Raw genomic sequence first — 17,994 nt, forward strand, 5'->3', positions numbered from 1 at the left:
GGAGCTTCCTAATCATCCCCCTCCTGGTTGTGGCTTGCTGAGGACAGGGGCTAGCCTCATTTTCTAGAAGAGGGACAACAGCATGTGTGGGGTTGGGGTAGGGACAGGCAGCCTGTGGTCTCCTGGGCTACAGATGGGAGAGAAGGAGGGTCCAGAGTAGACGGCCTTTCAGGCTGGGAGAGGACAGGGCAGGTGATGATTCTGCTCGTTGCTCAGACTCTGGGCCCATCTTGTCACTCTAGATCCGTGTCCAGGGAGGGTTTCTATTTATAAGTGAGTGAGGTCGGCTCTTCAAGGCGAGAGAAGCTGGGGGTGGGGTGGGGGAAAGTCCAGATGTGGTAGGTGTTAACTTCTGAGGGGGTTCACAGACTCCTTTTGGATTCTTCTGAAAGGAAGGGACCCTCTACCTAGAAAATACATACATGCATAGACACCCCAAATGTGGCCTGTGAGGACAAGGGCTTATGGACGCCTCCCACCCCAAGCCTATCCTTTGGGCCTCCCAGGAGTCCATGGCCTCCAGGCAGAGGAACCCTGGCTGAGGAATTGGGGCTGGGGGCCGAGCAGGACTTCGGATGATAATCCTTTTGCAGCTGCCCTGGCCCCAGACTTTCGAAGGATCTCCAGGTGGGAGGGAGAAGGGTGGCTTTTGGTGGCCAGCGAAGGGGATGCTCGCATTCCTCCAGGCTCCCTCCGGCTCCAGGCTCCTCTAATTCAGCAGCCACGGGCAGCACCTCCTGTGCACAGCACGCTGGAATGGAATAATAGAACGGCAGGAGGCTGGGGGGGCAGAGCCAGAAGCGCCTGAGAAACTTAGTTTCTAACGGAAAAGTCCGTTCTGCTTCACGGATGATTATGCCAAACGCTGTAAGGGAGGCTTCTGGGGCAGAGGAGAGATGCTCACACCAGGTGGGGGATTTGGAAGGGCTTCCTGCAGGAGGTGGCCTTTTGAGAGGGGCCTTGAAAGATAAGTGGGATTGGCAGCTGGGGCTGGGAGCAGAGAGGTCTGCGGGGAGGGATTGGAGGAAATTTCAGCGGCCTGGCGTGGGAATGCACAGGGTGACATGGGACTCTGTGAAGGACAGCCGTGTTGCCTCCCCTCACCCGCACCCGAGGTGTCAGAGCGGGACTGACATGAGTCCAGCAGTGTTGAAGGAAGCCGGAGCTTCCAGTAGGTGCCGGCTGGGTTGGAGGAGGGGCCCAGAGGCTATTTCTGTCGCTCAGATCAGAGGCAATAAGGGCCCCAAGTATGGGAGTGGCAGGGAGAACGTGGGGGTGGGGGACAGCACTTCCATTGGCAGGGTGTGTGGGCCGGGGCACCTGCTGCTGGAAGGATGAGGGCAGGCGTGACTCCCAGATCACTGCGGAGTTCGGGACAGAATCCTGGAGAGCGATGGAGCTGGGGAGTCGGGAAGAGGGAGTTTGGGAGAGGAGGTGAGAGGGTGGACGTGGTGCATTTGCCCTGGAGGGGCCATGGGCCCTCCCGGGAAGGCTGTCAGGCAGGCTCGCTGGGTGAGGAGCCTAGGGCTTGGAGGGATTGTTTAGTGTCGTCTACACTCCAGTGACAGGTGAAGATGGCCGAGGAGCGGGGAGCCAAGGGGAGGGAGTGGGATCAGACTGGGATCTGAGGAACGCTGGCCTGAGGGGAGAAGGGCAGCAGGGGAGGAGTCCTAGGACGGCAGGAGGTGGCCACACAGGGTCAGGAAAGTGAGGGGAGGCGGCCATCAGGCAGGAAGGGCTGGCAGCAGGCTCAGATGCTGCCAAGGCATCCACTAAGAGGAGGGCTGGGAAGAGGGCTTGGAGAGAGCTGGAGTGGTGGGGCCTGGGGTTCAGGGGTGAATGGGCCTGGATTCCCTGAAGGTTTCTGCCTTCAGGCAGGAGAAAGGAGATCGGAGAAGCTGGGGGACCAGGGATAACTGATGGAATGGAATGCGGCCCAGGGGAGCCCGGGGGCGGGGGCGAGATGGAGGTGCAGGTGGAGGAGGGGCCGGCTCCTTTCCAAGCGGGGAAGAGAGATGAGCAGGCTGCAGGACGCAGAGCTGTTTGCGGGAGGGAAGCAGAGCCCCATGAAGCAGGAGGCCAGGTTGGGAGTGGGGATGGGAGCCAAGGAGAGGGAGGTTTGGGGCAGCCCTGGGGGAGAGACCAGCAACAGAGGAGAGTGAATAAAGGTACGGAGCGGCCATGGGGCCCCCAGCAGGGCATCGCCTGTCCAGTCAGCACTGGTTCGTGACTTTCTAGCGATGCTCAGCAATTTGACAGCCGCAGCAGAGAGGCGGAGGGGGTGGGGACTTACCTGGGCTGAGACTGGGCAGCACAGGAGCCCTCTAAGGTCTGCGGCATGAGGACAGCCTTTAAACAGTTCACCGTAGACTCCGGGCTGAGAGGCTGTGTGGGCGGGTGAGGGGCAGGGGCCACAGCTCCAGAATGGTAAGTGGCAAGGGCTTTGGGTTCGCTGTCTCCAAGCCGAGTGAGCACTGTGGGTGCCCTGTGCCTACTTAGCTTGTGTGTTTACTTGGGGTGGCTTCGGGGAGCTGGCGGGAGGTTGTGGGGAAGGGCTAAAGCCATCCCCTGGTTAGGAGGCAGTGGGACACAATGACACCTAACGGTGGGCCCAGTGCGCACCAGGGACCTGAAGGAGATATGTTTAGACAGGCAAAGCTCCAAGCTGGAGAGCATCCATGGGGACAGCGAAGGGCAAGGCCTGTGTGATGAGGGCTGTGGGATTTCCTGGAAACCTCCTACACTCAGGTGTCCCCTGACTTCCCACACCTCCTTGAAGACTCGCCTCCCACTGACCCAGTGACACTCACCCCATCACTGCGGTCCATCTGGACCACTTCCCTTGGATGTGTGGGAGGAGCAGGCAGGACTGTCAAAAGCAGAAGTGAGGTGAGCTGAGGAGCAGAGATTTCAGGGTCAGTGGAGCAAGTGGGAGCTGAGGAGATGGGGGTGGGAGTGGCGCTTGGGCAGGGCTGGGGTGACTCGTCCAGGCTTCCGTTCAGCTCTGGTCTGGCTTGTTCACCCCCTTGAGACTTCCCTGCATGTCACTGTTAGCCAGAGCTGGCTCTCAGGCCTCCTGCCTGGACCGCTGCAGTATCCCCTAATTGGTCTCCATCTCTTGGTCTCTCCAAGCCCTCTGCATGCTGCCACCACTGCAGCCAGATTAATCTTCTTAATACACTTCTTTGCACATCTCCTCCCTTCCCTCAGAAGCCTCAATGGCAACATTGCGGGCAGAGGCAAGTCCAGCCTGCGTCATGGAGCAGAGTCAAGGCCATTCTGCCTGGGCCCTGCTGACCTTGCAACCTTGTCCCCCACGGGTCCCTCCCACCCTGTAACCAGGGCAGACCACTTGATTTTTGGTCCCTGCACCCTCCTTCCTCGGCACCTTTGCTCGTGCTGCCCCGAGATGGGGATGCCTGCCCCACTGGCCCACTCATCTCCGCTGGGTTTGAGCTCCTGGGGTGCTCCTGGTTTGACCCCCAGCGTGGTGCTTGGTTGTAGCCTTGCAGGCTCTTTCTCCTGCCATGTTTGAGGCCTGCTTCCACTGGCAGTGCCCACAGGGCCACCTGAGCGTGCTCTGGGCTGGGCGTTTTCACAGGCTTTAACTCCTGTGTTCTGCAGAGCAGACTTGCCATGAGGTAGTATTACTCTGTTTTACAGAGGAGGCCACCGGGGATCAGAGATGTTAAGGGACTCGCCCAAGGTCACACAGGTCGGAAGTCTCAGAGTTGGCAGGCCTCCTGCGTTCAGGTTCAACTCCACCTTGTACCACCAGGGTGTGCACACTGTGGGCTCTTTAAGGGCTGGGTGATGGAGGTGCTGTAAGTTTCAGGGGCCTGGTGCTGGGAAGTACTGAACAGCTTAGCAGCTTAGCTGGGGCCGCAGTTGTTCCAGGTGGCAGGCTGAGGGGAAGGGAAGTGTTGGAAGATGGGAAATTTACAATTAGCGTCAGCCCAGAGAAGAGCCTGGGGCCTCTGGGTGGGAGAAACTCAGGCTGCCAGGCCTCAACTCGCTGAAGCCCCCACTGGGCCTCGACATCTGTGAACAGGAGGGAGGATGCAGTCTGGACCTGAGAAAGGACTTCCTGGCAGCAGGGGAGAGTCAGTGAGGGGAGGCTGGTAACCCCTGATGGGCTTGTGTGTGTCTGATGGGCTGTCAGGGTAGAGGGGGCAGCAGTGTGGAAAGATGCAGAGGAAAGTCCAGGCAGACCTAGCTCTGCACCTGTCTAAGCCAGCGGTGTAACCTCCATGAAGTTACCATACCTCTCAGAGCTTCGGTTTCCTCGGCCATCTAGGAGGCTCCTGTCCCTCCCTTGTTTAGTTGTGAGCAGGGAGGAAATGAAGTCCTGGGAGGAAGGTATTCACAGTGCGGGGCCGTGGAGGGTAGTAACAGAAGTTGGCTCCCTCCCTGTCCCTTTTCAGCTACAGTGGCCCTGACCGCAGCTCTGGTCCCTGGGGCAACCGTGTTGCTAAGATTGTGTCTCTGCGTCCTCATCCTGAGTTTGCGGAACATTCCCAGCCTCCGATTTAGTAACTTGGACAGACCTGGCTGTCTGCGGGGGAAGGCTTTTTTCCCAGGGATCACGGGGGATACGGAGGCCCTGGAAGGGAAGGGGCATTGCTCCTAAGTGTGTGCAGTGAGGTGGGCGAGGGCAGGCCCAGAAGAGTGCCCGGCCCTCCTTTCTACCGGCTTCTACAGTCCTGGAGCTGCCTGGACTGGCCGGGTGGGGACTCCAGCCTTTGCTGCCGCTCCCCCTTGACAAGGACAGTGATGCAGGCCTGGGGGGCGCCCTGCACCACCACCACCCCTTCTGATGAGGTTCTTGGTTGGTGTGCAGGTGAGTGGGGCATGTGTGTGTCTGTGAGCCATTGGGTTCAGGCTGCAGCAACCCTGTCGTCCGTAACACCAGGAAATGACTAGAACACCCTCCCTCTCCACGCCCAGCAGTTATTGTACTTTTATGATCCACTGATTGACTAAATATGTGATCCAAAAAGCTACAGTGCTTTCAGCTACTTTTTAAAAAAACGTTTGATTAATTTTTCTTTTTGGTAGCTTTTTTGGGGTATAATTTATGCGCCATAAAAGCCCCTCTTTGTTAGTGCACCTCAGCTGTGCTTTCACATCGACTTGTTCTTCATTCGTCCATCTGTGCTCATGTGAAATATCATTTTATAGACATTAGAAGACACATGAGGTCTTCAGTCCATGCACGTGTCTGGCTTCATGGGCTCCCCGCTGTCCCCCGGGTGCGGTTTGCATCCTGACAATCTAGTATTGGAATCAGAGTGAGGTGGGATTGGGGCCCACTCTCTGGTTCTCCTCGCCCTGTGACTTTGAATGAGTCCTTCACCATCTCTTGACCTCTTCTGCTGTGTTAAACGAGGGTGTGATGGCTGTTGTGTGGATGGCATGAGGTGACACACATGGTGAGCCAGGGAACTGCACAGCGTCACACCTGTGTGGTCTGTGCTCATCATCTTTATCCAATGCAAGGATAGGAAGCAGGGCAGGTGGCAGAGTGACCGGGAGGCAGGCTCACTGACCATGGCTTCCCCAGCAGACTGGACTTGAGAGCACAGAGTGGGGGGGCCCACTTAGTCAGGAGGAGTCTGAGCCCTGGGCTTTATCTGTCATGCCAATGGCCCCTTCGCCACCACCTGCTCCATGCTCATGTGGAGGGACTAAAGGTTTTATCTCTGTGACCCCCTTCACAAGGTCAGGTGACAGTCCTCTTCCTGTCCCTACTCGCAGTCTGGGGAGCAAAGACTCGCTCAAAATCTGCTAGAGCAATGGGTTCCATGCCACACCAGCCCACACGACAGCCACTCACTCTCTGGACAGCTGGCTCGAGGCCCTGCCTGCTGATCCTGGCTCTGCTCCCTGGGCCCTGCCTTTGGAAAGAATCCATGCACAAGCTGAGAGCTGGTCTCCTTCTGAGTAGCCATTGACCCCACACATGTCCACCCACCAGTCAAAAGGCCCTTCCTACCAGCTCTCCCCACTTCTCGCCCAGGCTGGCCACATGGATTGGGGCCATTAGGATACATTTGGTGGTGCCCAGGGCCTGGCTCCATGCTTGGGTGACCTACCTGGGCAGCCAGCCAGAGGAGGCAGCTGGGTAAACAGGGGGAGGTGTCTGACGGACTAAGGCTTCGTTTGGTTATTTATTTAACTCATACTTCTTGAGCGGCTACTATGGACTTTGGGCTTTTGGGTGATCAAGACACCCCATCAGGTGGGCAGTGGGCTACATTGAACCAATTATATCTTACCCTGTATCCCCAGCCCTCAGCCCCCACTGACTCTCCCTTTTTCCCCAAACAAGGCTCATTCCTTGTGCTCGACCCATGCTGTCTTCCTGCCCGTCTCTCTCCGAGACCTCACTCACTCTTCAGAGTTCATTTCAAGTGCTGCCTCCAACTCGGGCTTTTCCCGTGTGCTCCTCCCTCGCCTTCTCTCCCCTGAACTCTTGGATTTACTGTCTGGATAATTTATTTTGGCTCTGAAGCATCTAAGGCCTCTTGTGGTTATTCAGCTGTTTTGTGTGTGTACAACTTGTTTCCAGCTAGACTCTGGGCTCCTGGGAGCAGGGAGCATGGCTGGCATGCTTGTGCAGCTCCTGTAATACCCGGTGCATTGCTAGGCATGCAGTAGGCACTTAATAATGAAAGGAGGGGGCTGGCCCCTTGGCCGAGTGGTTAAGTTCGCGCGCTCTGCTGCAGGCGGCCCAGTGTTTCGTCGGTTCAAATCCTGGGCGCGGACATGGCACTGCTCATCAAACCACGCTGACGCAGCATCCCACATGCCACAACTAGAAGGACCCACAATGAAGAACATACAACTATGTACTGGGGGGCTTTGGGGAGAAAAAAGGAAAAAAAAATAATGAAAGGAGGAGGAAGGAGGGGGTGACTAGTGAGCTGGAACAGCAGATGAGATCAAGTTTGTCATTAGTTCTGATGACCTCTCTTGGATATGTCCTTGGTTCCAGTGCCAGGCCCTAGGTAGGGGCATAAGAATAATTACCTCCAGTGTTTTATGTTTGGCCAGAGAGTTTGCGAATCCTGCTGAAGGTCTCACAGTGAGTTGATAAGATAGGCTGAGAATTAACCCAGGGGTCCTAGTCTCAGGTAGCAGCTTCAGGTGCCTCCTCGTCTATGACAACCAGTCTTGGGGTCTCCCTTCTGCCTGTAAGCATGTTTGCATGTGTGCGTGTGTGTGTGTACTTGTGTGAGTGTGTTTGTGCATGTGTATGCTTGTACACGTGTTTGTGTGCACGTGTGTGTTTGTGTGTGTATGCATAGGTATGTGTGTGTGAGTGTTTGTGTGTGCGTGTGTCTGGCAGGAAGCAGTGTAGCTAACAGTTGTTCAAGAGAAGGCTGCCAAGTCCAGAGAGTAATTGTAGAGCACGTGTGACTGCGTGTGGCTGTGTGACTGGGTATGCGCGTGAGGCCTTGGCAATCGCCCTGTGACGTTGGCCAGCACTGTCACCAGCGCTGCTAGCCTGGGCCCACGAGCTGACATGTCAGCAAAGGACAGGATGGGTCTCGGAGATCCCAGCAGGAGGTGGGCAGAACCCACAGCACAAGCCTCAGGTGAGGCTGTGGCCCCAGGATCTGAGACCCAGAGCTGGGAAGGGCTGGGGGCCGAGGGTTTTGTGTGGTGGCTGCCCCTGAATGCATTTCCTCATGGACCCTATCGGGGAGGGTTCTCCCCATGAGCCTGAGCATCCAGCACCACCATGGGCCCCTCCCCCATCTTGCTGTTCCTGCTCCTCCTCTCCCTGCGGTTCCGTGTTTGGGAGGACTGACATGAGGGGCTCAGGGACAAGCTGCAGCTGCTTCATACCCTACCCTACCCTCCAGCCCGAGGAGCTTACCAACGCCCTGGAAATCAGCAACATCGTCTTCACCAGCCTCTTTGCCCTGGAGATGCTGCTGAAGCTGCTCGTGTACGGTCCCTTTGGCTACATCAAGAACCCCTACAACATCTTCGATGGCGTCATTGTTGTCATCAGGTATAACTGCCCCTCTACTCTCTCTCTCTGTGCTTGGAGCACGGAGCCATGCAGCCTGTTCCTCTGGAGTGGAGGGGTCTGGAGTCAGGCGCCATTGACCCACAGGACCTGCCACTCCCCCAGGAGCGGCCTTTCTGTGCCCCCACACTCTACTCTATCCTCTCCCTCGGCCCTAGCTTGCTCAGGCAGAGCTTGGCCTCACATGTCCTTTGGCTGGGCCCCTCTGCAGTCTCCTCTCCCCACTTCTGCTCCTTATCCTCTACCCGACACAGGCCTGGGGTGGGTGAGGACTGGGGAGTTGGCTTTGGAGAGGAGCTGGAGAAGGAATGAGGCCCAGTTAGCTGTCCTTGCTTGCAAAGTGCTTGGAAACCATCTCAGATGCCAGCGACTTGCTTTAGGGTTTCCAAGACCTTGGGAAAGTGCTCTGTGCCCCCAGGCCTGGGGCCAGGAGAACTGCTTTATTGCTTTTTGGAATTGGTTTTAGATTTCATTAGAAAGGAACAAAGCAAATATTCTATAACTTGATGCTGTTGCGTTGGCTGGATTGAGGGAGAGGGCTGTCCATTGCCAGGATGTGATCTCCGGCCTGGAGGGGCGGGTGGAGAGGGCTGGAGCTGTCACGCAAAACCTTGCCATCTTGGAGGCTCCTGCCTGGAGGCCCGAGGGCCCATCTGTGCCCCACTTTCTCATGGTGTGCCGGCCAGTCCAGGCCCTCAGGTGCTGCTGGGCCCTCTCAAAGGGAGGGACAGGGGGAGGGCAAGTGTGCATGGACTCAGACCACCCTCTCTCGCAGTGTGTGGGAGATCGTGGGCCAGCAGGGGGGCGGCCTGTCGGTGCTGCGGACTTTCCGCCTGATGCGGGTGCTGAAGCTGGTGCGCTTCCTGCCGGCGCTACAGCGGCAGCTCGTGGTGCTCATGAAGACCATGGACAACGTGGCTACCTTCTGCATGCTGCTCATGCTCTTCATCTTCATCTTCAGGTGAGGGCAGGTGCGGCATCTCTGCCGGCCGGGAGAGGGGCCCGAGGGGCAGGGGGTACTGGGGCCTGACCCCCATCTTGTGGCTCCTGTGTCTTCAGCATCCTGGGCATGCATCTCTTCGGCTGCAAATTTGCATCTGAGCGGGACGGGGACACGCTGCCGGACCGGAAGAATTTTGACTCCCTGCTCTGGGCCATCGTCACCGTCTTTCAGGTGGGAGGGTAACAGGGCAGGGGTGAGGGAGTGGGGTGGTACCCCCGGGAGAGGCCCTGACTCCTGTCCTGTCCTCTGCCCACAGATCCTGACACAGGAGGACTGGAACAAGGTGCTGTACAACGGAATGGCCTCCACGTCGTCCTGGGCTGCCCTTTATTTCATCGCCCTCATGACCTTTGGCAACTACGTGCTTTTTAATCTGCTTGTCGCCATCCTGGTGGAGGGCTTCCAGGCAGAGGTAACCCCCTACCCACAACAGTCCACTTCTAGGAGGTATCCACTGCCCAGCTTGCACTGTGGCGGCCTGGGATGTCCCGCAGAAAGCGCCCTTCAAACTAGGCAGCAGAGTGTCCAGGGGTGGGAGGCTCAGGGTCTCAGGCAGCCCTCAGCACTCAGGAGACAGGTCCTATGGGGTCCCTGGGTCCCAGGTTAGCTGCCGACTGGGCATCCCCCTCAAAGTCAGCTAGACCCTTCCCCAGAGAGCTGGACAGGATAAGTGTTGGCACGTGGTGCAGCTGGATCCCTGAGCACAGGTGCTCTTGGGGGTATCCAGAGAGGACCCATCTGAGCCTAGGGGTGGGGGAAGCTTGTGTGCAAGTCATCTGAGCTCTGGCTGAGCTGATGAAGATGCCACCAGGGCCCGGGCAGGGCTGAGCTGCCTAGGGTGAGAAATGAGCCCAATTAGCTGCAGGCATGGCAAAGATGAGCGTCCTATTTCCAGCCTAGGCTCCATCACCTTCGTCACAGGCGGCATCATCAATTAATATTGATTTACATTGATCCCACCCTTGCCATGCCAGAACACAGCCTCTGCCTGAAGGGCTGCACCCGCCTCCTCTCTCGCAGCTCTGCCCCTCTTCCCACCTGAGCCCCAGGCCCAGCCCGGTGTCCTGGCACCTCGCACAGGTCACGTTGACCCAGCCTAGAAATGCTCCAGGTTGGGAGTGGAGAAGCTCTTGGTCCAGTTCTCTTCGGGTGACCCGGATGGAAACTCCCGCTGCGGCCTGGTCTATAAATACCTAGCACACGGTGGAAAAACAAAAATCTATTTTTCGACTCTTTCCCAGCCTTGCGAGGGAGGGCTGTTCCCGTGGGCCGGGCTGGGCTGGTGGCGTGCGGGTGCAGTCCCGCACTGGCCTTCTCCGGCTTCCGTTGCAATTCTGTAGTTATCTATTATCGCACTTCCTCCCCGCTGGGCGGCAGTGAGGGCAGCTGGTGGGGGAGGTTGGCCCTGCCCATGGTGATGGCTGGACCTCTTGCAGGGAGGGAGGGATGTTGGCACTCTCCGTGGGACGGGACACTTCTTTGGGGCTTCCCTGGGGCCTGAAGGGTTAAGGGGTGACACCATGCTCCCACAAGAACCAGGGTCTCTGTGGAGACCTGCCACTCTCAGCCACTGCTCTTGGCCTGTGGGAGGAGGAGCTGCGTGAGGACAGGGTCCTTCAGCCCCTTCCAAACCACAGCTCCTGACGACTAAGATTCCCTCAGAAAAATTCCTGTGGAAATCTGTGGAGGGAAATGGAGGACTCCCGAGCCTATTCCCTTCCCCTCAACTGGCTGTTCAGCCACCATGGCAGTCCTGGGGGTGCGCCGCGCAGACAGCCCCCTCCCCACCACTGGCCCTTTCAGCAAACACCTTGTTAAATTGAGTGCTACTGAGCAGGCTGGTTGCTAAGCAGCGGCAGAGTCTGCGTGTGGGAACAGAGAGCAGCCCGGCCCTCTGGCCAGGCCTGGTCACTCTGGCCCTGCTGGGGGCCTGTGGCTGCCCCAGCCTGAGGGCTCAGCCAGGGTCTGGGGCCACAGCATCCTCAACCTTCAGAGCGCAGGGGCCTGGAGGGGTGGGTCTCACTCAGAATGTGATGCCTGGGTCTGGGGTGGGATAAAGAAAGGGTTCCAGGATCAACCCCTTTCCATGGGGATGGGCAGTGGCCTGGCCCTGAAGTGCCCAGGTGAGGGGCTGGACCAGCTGCTCACTGTCCTGCATGTGGTAGGCCAACACCTGGATGGGGGGGTTGGTCACTTAATGCCAGAGACCTGGACACCTCCAGAGGCCCCTGCCCTCTCCTGTACAGAGTTTCAGGGGGCCGCACCTGTGGCTCTGAGGGAGCCCCACAATCCGGCGAGGTTTATTTTACAAACGAGACAACCCGCCTCAGTGGAGGAAGTGCCTGCCCCGTTTTGTTGGGTTTCACCAGTAGGCAGCCTCAAGGGTAGCTCCCTGCTGGCCTTGCCACCCCGCCAGGAGGTAGGAGGGGGTGGCCAGGGGGCCAGGCCTGCTCAGCTGTTGATTTCCCAACTTGCAGGGGGCAGCACCCTGAATCCTTGTATATTTATCATCCACACACTTAATTAAATGAACAGGCAGCAGGCCTGGTATGAGGCCGTTAATTGATAGGAAACAACATCATAGCCGTCCTCTCAGTGTTACTTGTCACATCCCATCCCAGTAGGAGCAGCTGGCCCCGTTCTGATTTGGAGGGATGCAGGCAGAGTGGATGAGAGTTAGGACGCCTGCTCTTGCTCCTGGCCTTCTGCCGCCTCCCCAGCCTCTGACTTCCATCCGCTCCTCATTCCTGCCCTCCTGCCCATTCCCCAAGCCCGCTGCCTCGCAACCAGGGAGAGGCAAGCTGGAGACTCAGGTGTGAGACCCAGCTGCACCTCTTACTCTCTCTGTGACTTGGGGCAGTTTCCTTAACGTCTCCAAACCTCAGTGCCTCTTCTAAGATGGAGCCAGCGGTACCTCCCTCCCACCTTGGGAGGAGGCAAGCTTAGTGTTAATGAGGCACTTCCGCCATGCCTGACACGCCCCCAGAGAAGGGTAGCTGTTATTATTAGGATTTCTGGGGGGGCTCCATCTCCTTTCCTGCCCTTGCCCCATCTTCATGGCCTCTGCCCTCACCCTTCAGATTCATTCTGGCCCAAGGGCCTGTGGTTGAATTCTGGAAGGCTGTTCTGTCCCTTTTCTTCTCCTCCCACCCCCATGTCTCATCCTGCCCCCACCCCTTGGGGTCTGCACCCCTCCTTTTCTCCCTCCCCTTTCGACACTGCTGATGTTTGAGAGCCCAAGCACCTGTGACCAGCGCCCATCCCCTGCCTCCCACTCTCCCTGTAGGAAATCAGCAAACGGGAAGATGCGAGTGGACAGTTAAGCTGTATTCAGCTGCCTGTCGACTCCCAGGGGGTAGGTACGCGATCATGAGTCGGCATGCGCCCTGTGCCCCGTGCCCCCTCCACTCCGTCTCTGTGTCTCTGTGCTCGTGTTCACGCTCAGCTGCTGTGCAACCTGTGGTAGCCGTGGTGGTCACTGGTGTCGTGAGGTTGGCTTTGATTTTAAGTCCCTTCCCCCTTGAGGACATTGAGGGGAGGTGCCTCCTCCCTCTGCCCCCATCAACCTGCACGGGGCACCCTTCCGTCCTGTGAGACCGGTGGATGGACGGGAGAAGGAAGGGACTTAGAATCCTCTGTGTGCACGTGTGTGGTACACCGCGTGTGTGTGCCTACGCTGAGGTCCCCGCGGAGTTCGAGTCGTAGGGCCTCAGTGGAGTCAGGACCTGGGCCACAGACCATGTACCTTCATCTCTCTCCCCTCCCCCTTGCCCTGAGCCCCTGTTGGAGACCCCACAGCTGCCTCAGCTCAGGACAAAGTCTTTGGAGGATGTGGGGGCGGGGGAGATGCCTTTTGCCAGAAGGTCCCAGAATTTTAAATCCGCTTCCAGGCCTCTGGCCCCTTGATTACACAGGAGGTCCAGCAAGTGTTTTGGGGCATGCTCCTCCTCTGGCTCCCACACTGAGCTAGTGCCCTGCTGTTTCTTGTGCTGGCACCAGAATTCAGGGCGAAGTCAGGATCCCCGTGGGATTCCATGGTGCTGTGCCTCCCGAGCAGCCCCCTGGAGATCCCACTTGATAATTAAAGGCCTCGTTAGGAATATAAACTGAGTTAATGAAAATGATCCCCCGAGATGCCAATTACGCAATATTTATGTCCTTATCAAAAGTGGCAATCAAGTATTTTTTAATAACTTCTTAAGGAGAAGTGTGTAATTACTGGGAAACCTACTGACCTGCTAAGAAGGAAGAAAAAACTGTCCCCGAGACAGGGAGAGAGGTAAAAATGGGGCTGGGGCAGGGGCGGGGCTTGGGGAAGATGGAGGGAAGAAGGAGAGGTTCTGAAGTGCATCCTTGGGCTGAGCCGCTCTGTCTGGGGTCTTTCCTTCCAGGGTCCTTGGGTCTGAGGCTCGGGAAGGGCAGCCATCGAGGGAAAGCAGAGGGCACACTAGCAGCCTTTGGAACTGAGGCTCTAGTGACCACTTCACTCAGGTCCCCAGCTCCCTCTGGCCTGTGCCACCAACCTGCCCAGTTATCCCCTCTCCCCTCAGCCATTCCTGGAGCCAGTCTCAGCCAGGCCGGTTGTGCTGTGGGCTCTGGGCTTAGCTGTGGTCTTCTCTGAGGTGTGGCTGGAGGGAGGCAGAGGTGTCAGGGCCCCGGGGTGGTCTGGCCTCCGTCAATGCATGCCTTGTGCCGTGATTGCTGGTTCCTGTGGCCTATATGTGGTGTGTGTGCGAAGACAGGGAGACCTCAGTCCATCCTGCCGACCCCTGCCCGGCGAGGTCCCTAATGACTCCATGCTCCCCTACCCTAGGGAGATGCCACCAAGTCCGAGTCAGAGCCCGATTTCTTCTCGCCCAGCCTGGATGGCAATGGGGACAGGAAGAAGCACTTGGCCTGTGAGTATCTATCCTGGGGGTGCAGCCCCTGGCCGCGAGACCACTCTGAGTGGACACAGGGTCGCTCCCTCTCTCCCCCATCAGTGGTGTCCCTGGGAGAGCACCTGGAGCTGCCGAGGAGCCTGCTGCCGCCTCTCATCATCCACACGGCCGCCACGCCCATGTCGCTGCCCAAGAGCTCCAGCACCGGCCTGGCTGAGGCACTGGGCCCTGCTTCCCGCCGCACCAGCAGCAGCGGGTCCGGGGAGCCAGGGACGGCCCAGGAGATGAAGTCACCGGTAGGGGTGGCATGTAGGGGCCCGAAGGTGGGAGGTGTGCTGACGTCAGGAAAGGAGAGGGGACAGGGGTGGGCAGGCCCAAGGGGACAGCTGCTGAGCCATGGGCTGGACAAGCCCCGGGTGGTCAGTAGGGCTGGTAAGGCAGGCAGATGAAGGAGCTCTGGCCTTGGAGGCAAAAGATCAGGGTTCTAATCCTGTGTCTTCTGTTCTCTGAGGGACCTTGGGCGAGACTCAACCTCTGAGCCACCTCTGTAAAATAGGGGAGTCTCTACCTCCTTAAGAGCTCATCATGATAATAGCAAGCCCCATCCAGCTACTGATGCTGTGCCAGACACTGTTCTAGATGCTGCTCACAAGGGTCCTAAACACATTTAATCCTCACAGCAACCCTATGAGCTAGGTACCATTGTTATCCCCATTTTACAGATGGGGCCTGAGTCTCAGGTTGCCGAAATGATTTGTGGGAAGCTCTGCAGTGAGCAGGTGACAGAGCCGGCCTTGTAATCCAGGAAGCTGGTGTCAGGGCCCATGCTCTCACAGTTATTTGATGATACTGCTCAGCTGATGATAAGACTTCTCTCACCAACTAATGAGGAATAGGTGCTAGCATCATATCTGTTTTACAGATGAGGAACTGAGCACAGAGAGGTTTAGTCACTCGCCCCAGGTCATATAGCTGGTTAGAGTGAGACAGGATCTGAACCCAGGCATCGAGTCCAGGGCTCCTGCTCACCTCCACACCTGGTACAAAGCCAGGAAGGCTCACAGGAGACAGGGTGCCTGTGGGGGTAGGGTTCAGGGCTGCATGGTCCTGGCTGAGACCACCCTCTCCTGCTCACCCCGCAGCCGAGTGCCCGCAGCTCCCCGCACAGTCCCTGGAGCGCAGCAAGCAGCTGGACCAGCAGGCGCTCCAGCCGGAACAGCCTGGGCCGTGCCTCCAGCCTGAAGCGGAGGAGCCCGAGCGGGGAGCGGCGGTCCCTGTTATCGGGCGAGGGCCGGGAGAGCCAGGATGAGGAGGACAGCTCAGAAGAGGAGCAGGCCAGCCCAGCGGGTGGTCACTGTCGCCATGGTGGCTCCCTGGAACGGGAGGCCAAGAGCTCCTTTGACCTGCCGGACACGCTGCAGGTGCCCGGGCTGCACCGCACAGCCACTGGTCGCAGCACGGCTTCTGAGCACCAGGACTGCAATGGCAAGTCAGCTCCAGGGCGCCTGGCCCGGGCACTGCTGCCCGACGACCCTCCATTGGATGGGGATGATGGTGATGATGAAGGCAACCTGGTGAGGCCCTTGTGGGCACAGAGACCCCCTCACCCCTGGCCTTGCGCGAGGGGAGCTGTGCCCAGCCAGGCGCAGGACGGGACAGCCCCCTCCCAGCGCTGTGGCATTCAGAGAGCTAGCATTGTGCCCAAGGCATCACAGGGGGTGCCAACCTAGCAAGCCAAACTCCAAACACTCCCTTTTCTCCCTCCGCCCGCCTTGCCGAGCCCCAGATCCTCATCCTGCCTGGGCGGCCCTTGGTGGATATGAATGGTTCCGGGCAGATGTGTATGAATCTTTCATGGCCCTCCCCCTGTGACTCAGAAAGACCCATCACTCATCTCTCCAAACTGATGCCCTCCCTTGACCCCCTCTCTCATCACAACCTCATCACAGGCCTTGATTTCGCTCTCATCCTTACCCATTCTCCCCTCCCCTAGCCCCCTGGCTGCCACCTTTAACCCTGGGGATGAGGCTCAGGGACCCAGGACCCCAGGGTTAGCATGTGAGGAGAAGGGGTAGTGTCTCCTCATCCCAGGTGTGTCTTTGAACAGACAGCTGTGATGGGTACAATGTTTGATAATTGATGCAGCTTCCGAGCCCAGTGGGGAGGGAAGGAGGGAGGACAGGCAGGCAGGGGGCTGGGCTGGAGGCAGAGATGGGAGAAGAGAGGAGAGCCTGGGGGAGGGGACAGTACAGGGGAGGAGAGGGGGGAGATGAAGGACCTGAGGGATGCTCAGGGGCTGAGAGGAGGCTTAGAGGGAAATGAGGAGGAGGTTTGAGGAATACAGGAAAGGAAGCAGGGCAGAGGGCTGGGCCAGAATGGGAGAGAGTAAACAAGGAGTGAGGGGTCGTGAGCCCTCACGTGGAGCTGCTGAAAGAGGGGAGGGGTGGTGAACCTGGAGGCCTGGCGTGCTCACAACCCTGGGGATCCTTCTACAGAGCAAAGCAGAACGGCTAAGAGCATGGATCCGAGCTCGGCTCCCTGCCTGCTGCCGTGAGCGAGACTCATGGTCTGCCTACATCTTCCCACCTCAGTCAAGGTAGGCAGGGGGGCCCCCTGACCTGCGCCCCGATCTCTCCTCACAGGAAACTATCCCATGATGCCATTCCAATGATGCTAGAAGACGCTAGAAGTGTCCCCTGACAGGGGGGCATGTGAGAGAAGGGCCTCGGGCAGGGAGGGCCCAGGAGGGGTAGGGGCCGAGGGGTGGTGCCTCTCACTCCTGCCCTGCCCTGCCTCCTTCCTGCTCAGCCTTTGCTTCCTTCTTGGAGCAGGTTCCGCCTCCTGTGTCACCGCATCATCACCCACAAGATGTTCGATCATGTGGTCCTTGTCATCATCTTCCTCAACTGCATCACCATTGCCATGGAGCGTCCCAAGATCGACCCCCACAGCGCTGTGAGTCACCGGGACTAAACACGGTGGCTGTTGAGTGCCTGCTCGGTGCCAGGCCCCTCCCCGGTTAGCAGTCACATAGCCAGCACCAGCAAGGCGGGCAAAGAGGCTGAGAGACACGGAGGGAGGGAGCCAGGAGTCTCCCTTAGGCCTCCCTGACTCCGCCCCTTGCAACTGGTGCCCCAAGATGCCTCCTGTGTCCCTCTCCTGCCTTGGTTTCCCTTCTGTGATACGTCAGCCCAGCTAGGGAAGTGGGCCCTGCTCTTTACCTGGGTGAAAAGTGAGCTCCATTGCACCCTGGCTGTTTGCAGATGGCGTGTTCTCATGAGCCAGAGACTTGTGAGGCCCATGTGTGAGTCAGTGAGTGTTGGGGTCATGTGAACAGTGAGACTGGAGCTGCCTAGGATGAGTGGTCTTCCTTCCCCTGCTCCCGGCAAAGGGTAGCAGTTTCACCCATGACCTGCGCACCAATGGGAGAGATAATTCTCCCAGCCTGCCCCATGGGTGAAGCAGAGTGGGAGAGGGAAGCTGCCCTTCGCTCCTCATGGTCCTGCCAGGTCACAAACAAGTAGGTTTTCAGGGGTGTTAGGGGGGATGTCCATCACTTCTGCTTGGCTGTGAACCTGAAGGAGAGGAGAGGCCAGAGGCCCGAGTATCTGGACCTACTCTCAGGGTCCCAACCTCTTCCAGGATGGGCCGAGCTGGTTCTGGGAGCTGTCTCTTCCCAGCCTGGCATCATAGCCCCTCCCCGCTGACAATGATTCGGGTGCTAGAAGGGCGGGTGGGTATGGCTTTGTTGCCCCTCATGGCATTTTGCACCACTTGCCTGAGGTGGCCTCCCCGCCCCTTCTCACTGCCTCCCATACCATTGCTTAGATTTCAATGCTGTCGGGGCTTCTGTTTTCCATTAGGGTGGGCTCCAGCCAGGCCAGGGCAGGGATGGAGGGAGCCTGAGGAATAGAGGGGCTGGCTCAGGAAGAGGTGGGTGAGGGATGGGTCTGTGTGGGGTGGAGCCAGGGCATCTGGTCACACTGGCCCCCTTGTCTGCATCCCACCCAAGAGCTCTCTGCCACTGTCGCCACACCTTCCCACTCAGCTCGCCCATCTCCAGCTCTGTC

The 17,994-nt window shown here is 58.3% G+C and overlaps 1 protein-coding gene across 15 annotated transcripts in view; it reads left to right on the forward strand.

Moving 5' to 3' along the window:
* CACNA1G (calcium voltage-gated channel subunit alpha1 G) overlaps positions 1 to 17,994 on the forward strand; it is a 63,144-nt gene that overhangs the window by 22,093 nt on the left and 23,057 nt on the right. For 9 of the 15 annotated variants that reach the window (XM_070560695.1, XM_070560699.1, XM_070560704.1 and 6 more), the window contains 10 exons: positions 7,872 to 8,023; positions 8,817 to 9,002; positions 9,101 to 9,215; positions 9,301 to 9,456; positions 12,331 to 12,399; positions 13,858 to 13,942; positions 14,027 to 14,220; positions 15,067 to 15,498; positions 16,420 to 16,520; positions 16,756 to 16,879. In XM_070560695.1, the coding sequence (XP_070416796.1) occupies positions 7,872 to 8,023; positions 8,817 to 9,002; positions 9,101 to 9,215; positions 9,301 to 9,456; positions 12,331 to 12,399; positions 13,858 to 13,942; positions 14,027 to 14,220; positions 15,067 to 15,498; positions 16,420 to 16,520; positions 16,756 to 16,879 (1,614 nt within the window). The remainder of the gene's footprint in view (positions 1 to 7,871; positions 8,024 to 8,816; positions 9,003 to 9,100; positions 9,216 to 9,300; positions 9,457 to 12,330; positions 12,400 to 13,857; positions 13,943 to 14,026; positions 14,221 to 15,066; positions 15,499 to 16,419; positions 16,521 to 16,755; positions 16,880 to 17,994) is intronic. The other 6 variants (XM_070560708.1, XM_070560696.1, XM_070560702.1 and 3 more) reach the window with 1 other exon arrangement.

The sequence above is a fragment of the Equus przewalskii genome, chromosome 10, assembly GCF_037783145.1.
Source record: "Equus przewalskii isolate Varuska chromosome 10, EquPr2, whole genome shotgun sequence".
Lineage (NCBI taxonomy): Eukaryota > Metazoa > Chordata > Mammalia > Perissodactyla > Equidae > Equus > Equus przewalskii.